The 5,102-nt window shown below is 41.3% G+C and overlaps 1 protein-coding gene and 2 non-coding genes across 3 annotated transcripts; all 3 read right to left on the reverse strand.

Moving 5' to 3' along the window:
• Nucleotides 1-277: 277 nt before the first annotated feature.
• On the reverse strand, nt 278-4,873 carry RPS3A (ribosomal protein S3A). The gene is made up of 6 exons (XM_058721175.1): nt 4,725-4,873; nt 3,814-3,917; nt 3,258-3,445; nt 1,570-1,778; nt 884-993; nt 278-450 (listed from the first exon to the last, which is right to left on the reverse strand). The coding sequence occupies exons 1-6, from the start codon at nt 4,784-4,786 to the stop codon at nt 329-331; spliced, it is 795 nt and encodes a 264-aa protein (XP_058577158.1). The 5' UTR covers nt 4,787-4,873; the 3' UTR covers nt 278-328.
• On the reverse strand, nt 1,200-1,273 carry LOC131508247 (small nucleolar RNA SNORD73). Its single transcript, XR_009259947.1, has one exon. It is a non-coding gene; the product is annotated as a small nucleolar RNA SNORD73 (small nucleolar RNA).
• LOC131508246 (small nucleolar RNA SNORD73) lies at nt 2,497-2,569 on the reverse strand. Its single transcript, XR_009259946.1, has one exon. It is a non-coding gene; the product is annotated as a small nucleolar RNA SNORD73 (small nucleolar RNA).
• Nucleotides 4,874-5,102: the final 229 nt, after the last annotated feature.

Raw genomic sequence — 5,102 nt, forward strand, 5'->3', positions numbered from 1 at the left:
TTCTGGGGGCAGGGCCCTACCATATTTTAACAAGCCTTTTAGATGGTTCAAGAACCATTTAAAAACACAGGCCATATAGAAAAAAGATTTCATTAACCATCCATAGCACTACCATCCAGATCACTACAGCTTGAAATAGATGACTACCCTTTCACAGCTATTTAGTAACTAAGAGCAATAGATAAAACCCACGAACGGTTCAGAAGAGTTCACATCACTATCAGTTCAAAACATCTGATTCACCAAGTGTATATTACTCAAAAATAATGATCAGAAATTAAACATCACAAATAAGATTTTTTATTTGTCACCATTAAATGTCTGAATTTTAAACAGATTCTTGGACTGGTGGCTCATATCCATCAGCTCGCTCAACTTTAGCACCAGTCTCATCCCCAGTAGCTTTTCCAGAACTGCTACCTTCACCATGAAGCTCCATGAGCTTTCCCACTAAAAGAAAGAAAGAAAATGTTATAGCATACCACTGTCTTTTTTTTTTTTTAATTTTTTTTTTTTTTAATGTTTTTTATTTATTTTTGGGACAGAGAGAGACAGAGCATGAACGGGGGAGGGGCAGAGAGAGAGGGAGACACAGAATCGGAAACAGGCTCCAGGCTCTGAGCCATCAGCCCAGAGCCTGACGCGGGGCTCGAACTCACGGACCGCGAGATCATGACCTGGCTGAAGTCGGACGCTTAACCGACTGCGCCACCCAGGCGCCCCATCATACCACTGTCTTAAAACAATGGTCCTCAAAACTATATAACCACAATGGGGGGGGGGGGGGGGGAGGAGGGAAAAAAAAGCCATCATCTGGCCTCAAAAAACAAGACACCAATGTACTCTGTTCACACAATTTCTTTCTTTATGAATTTTCACTTACATTCAAACTTGGGCTTCTTCAGCATTTTTACTTTTCTAACGAAGACATCATGAAGTGGATAAATAGACTGACAAGCCTTCTCTATGTCTTTTCCGATGCTGTCTGGAATCCTGCAAAACAGTAATGACAGAAAAGAATAAACCTATACATTATTATACCCACCTCATTTAATCCACTTAAATCCTCTTGTAAGAGTCTATTATTGCCCCTTTACAGGTGGACGTTAAATGATCCAAATTATACAGCTATTTAAATGCAAAGTTAGTATTTGAGCCTTCTGCTTTTTCTGTTCCACCCTCTTAGCCAACTGCATGGGAACATCAGAAAAATGTTTTAACAGTTTTATCAGTGAACATCATCTGGGACCGAAACATTTTGTCATCATCTATTCCCATACATCATTGACTGCAAAGTTTTGTCTATTCAGTTTATTTTCTAATTAAGGCAACGGCATTTCTTTTGCTTCAAGTCTCACCATCTGCCATGAGACTGCTTGATCCATAAGGATGAAGAAACCAAATCACATTTTCTTAGCACTTACATTTCATTTCAAGGGATTTAGCTAGACAGTTTCACAGACAGGATTAAAACACAGGTTTGACTCCACCTAGTCTCATATGCTTTCCTTCATCTGAGGGATAACCAGAGATTCAGGGTTATGTTATATAATGAAAAGAAACACTTACAATTTATTGACAACTTCTTTCAAGTCATTTGTCTGCACCTCTCGGGTCATGATTTCCATCATCTTTTTCCGAATTTGGCGGACCTGTTGGTGCTGAGCATAAGAGGTCTTCCGAATCTGATTGTTGCGTTTTTTAGTAAAACCGACACAAAAGAGACGAAGCAAATACCCATCGGTAGTTTTGACATCAACGTGAGCTTCAATCATGGTCTAGAGAAAAAAAGATATTGTACCAAGTTCAATTTAAAGCCCTCAATTTCTAATATAAAAAAAACTAGAGGATCAAGTACTTATTTTATAATATGAAATATAACATAAACTACATGCCTAATTTACAGAATTAACTTCCCTGAAGTAAACTTACCAACAGTTACTCCAAATGTTACTATCCTTCGTATCTAATTAAATACCAAGTCCTCTCAACTAACCTTCTCATCCCCATGTAACACTTCTATCCCCATCTCAACAGCACCCAGCACTCCCATACCTTTTATGTATGCATGCCAGCCTTTTAACAGCCTACCCTTCCCACCCATCAGCCCTTCCCACCCAGTGGAACAACTCTGCAAGATGAGAAAATAGGTTCGAAGACACTCTACAATATGGACATCTACACTTACTCCTCCTTTTTAAAAAAATGTGTTTGAATAGGTTAAATATTGCTATTAACACTAAATGTCTGTATTTTTAAATGTCTTTCCTGTCCCAAAGTAGAGCCATGCTGAGGATTATTCAATTTCACAACTAAAATGTAATTAAAAATCTGTTAACTATTCATATCACTCCACAAAGTTAAAAAACGAAAACTACCTTAGGTAGCAACAAAAACTGAATTACCTCCTTGCAATTTGTAAATTAGTTTAATAATACACTTCTAGCAAAAATACCTTAAAATATCTCCACAAATTCAACCATAAAATCTTCGGGGAATGTCAGAAATAAATCTAACAGTATAATCAGTATGTATCATTTGGGACCAAAACATTTTGTCATCATTCATTCCCATAAACAAAATATCCCAAAACTGAATGGTTAGCCAGACACATCTGAACCGACGTAGTTATTTCCTGTAATAACAATACTGACCAGATGGTTTGTGTCAAGCTCTTTGCTTAAGCATGTTTACATGGCTTTTATTTCACCTTAACTCCAAGAAGTGATACTCTTACCTGCATTTTAGATAAAGAAATCAAGGTTTGGCAAAGCTTTAAGTTGCTTGCCAAAGAGAACACAGCTGGGAAACGGAGCAAAGACTCCAACCTCACACCAGAGGCTCTGCCACTCTTATCATGCTACATTACAAGAGAAACAAATGGCACCAATGAACCTTTTCACTATAAAATTCACTAGGTTTTGAGTTTCAAAGATATGCCAAAGACAGACAAAATTGAAAACCTGCACCTAGACATACCCCAACCAACAATCCACGCAGCAGAAAAACTAACTCTGATAACCCAGTATTAAACCTTGAGAATAAATCTTGAACTCCATTTAAACAAGTAAGATGATGGCTTGCTCACAGCTTTGCTCAAATTCAGGAGTGCCACTTCCAGAGTCAGAACTCAGTAAAGACAAGAAAACATCAAGAATTTAAAATGAAACTTACTTCAATTTCATGGTCATTATAACATCACATCCTTGGCCACGCATACCACAGCACCAAGCACTCTGAGGAATTTTTGTTCTCACCTGCCATTTTTTGACCATGGAGCACATTTTGTCCCGGGTAAGATCCATGCCATGGAAATTAGTCAGGCAGTTTTTGCCCTGAACATCTTCAGTAATTAGCTTGAATTTCCTAAATGCAACTTCATCATTCTGCAAATCAGCCAGGCTTACTTCAAACACACGACCCTTAAGGCCATCAGATGCAATTTCTATAAAACAAAAATTGTCATATCATTAGCGTTAGGAACCACATAGTCAAGCCACCGAAGAAATGTTCATGCATAAAATTGAACTGAGAAATCAGAAAATTTATGGTACGTTACAAAAACCCTAACTTTTGTTAACCAAATCCATTTGAACACCAATGACCTGACTACGCTCATTAGAAGCTCAAACTACCCAGGCACGTTTTCTTAATGATGCTAAAAGCACCACCTTTCTTCTACAAGTATCACACCAAACACAAGCACCACAGTGGCCAAAGCTGCAACCAAGAACTGACATTTCCTTAAGTTCTCCCACCACAGGACCACCAGCAGACCTTAAGAAAAATACAAAACAAGCATAAAATACTCACTGGTTCCTTGAGTTCTCGTGACTAGTGTTTTTCCAATATTTCTTATATTAAACATTGCTGGTGCTTTTACATCATACCAATCTTTCTTTGAAAATGGATCAACCCTGTAATTTAAAAAACATTTACATTAAGTCTTACCGTAAATCACGTTAATTCCTACTTATTTTTTATTTTTAAACCGATTCCTCATTCTAAGGATTGTAAAAGGCTAATAACTAGCACGTAAGCAACTGGAGTATGTAAGACTCTAGTTCTCAGTGAGGTGAGGGGCGCACATACAAGCCTAGCTCTTCCCCACGATGTCTGCTTCATTGTACACACACCGGACACCTTGAAAAAGCTATGCCATAAACGTACACACTCCCCACCATCGGTTTTTCCACTACATAATCAGCACTGCTTCAGAATAACATGCAGGTCTCTTGAATAACTTTAAATAACTGCACGTCTCCTGAACTTCACTGGTGCATGAAAACTCCTACTGGTAACTCAGAATCTTCAGGGACTCACGCGAGCTCTTAGGAACTCCAAGGTCCCACCCGCCCCAAAGAAATTAAGGGACGCGCGGTCCTGGGCAAATGACTTCCTCAACTCATATTAAGTAGCATCGCTTTCCCGTGGAATTTACAAAGCCAGGGAGCACGCAATACCGAACACGCCAGTCCCGAGTAGCGACGCCAATTTGGCTCACAAGGAGTGCGCACAAGACCACCAAGGCTAGAGGAAAGGAACCTGCCCGCGGCGACACAGAAAACCCAGATCCACCAGGCCACCGTTCGAAGGTTCCCAACCAGGCACGGCGCGCAATCCAACTGGCATCATCGCCATCCGGCAGACGCCGCCATCCAGAACCCGCCCGCCGACACCAGAAGAACGCCAAAAAGCTGGGGGCCAAAACAGAAGCCACTTACACTTTCTTCTTGGCTCCCTTTTTGCCGCCTTTCGTAAGGCGCTTGTTCTTGCCTACCGCCATGGCGCTGCTCAGGGAGCCAAAAGGGCGGAAGTGTAACTCGCGCGAGAACTTGGGCGTACGGGGCTAGGCGTGCCATCTACGTGACCTTCGATATTGCGTTTTTCCGGCCCCTAGAGTATCGCGACAACAGAAAGAGGAACTCCTCAGATTGCAGCTGCGACAGCGCCCTCTAGTGTGTGGAGACTGCACAGCACGAGCGGCGTGCACTGCCCTCTCGGTTCTGCGCTGGGGAGGCGCGGGCGCTGGCGGCCTGAGGTGCACCGTGGGGGTTGCCGGTGTTTCCGTGGCTCTGGAGCCCGGAAGTAAGTGGAAGGAA

The sequence above is a fragment of the Neofelis nebulosa genome, chromosome 3, assembly GCF_028018385.1.
Source record: "Neofelis nebulosa isolate mNeoNeb1 chromosome 3, mNeoNeb1.pri, whole genome shotgun sequence".
NCBI lineage: Eukaryota > Metazoa > Chordata > Mammalia > Carnivora > Felidae > Neofelis > Neofelis nebulosa.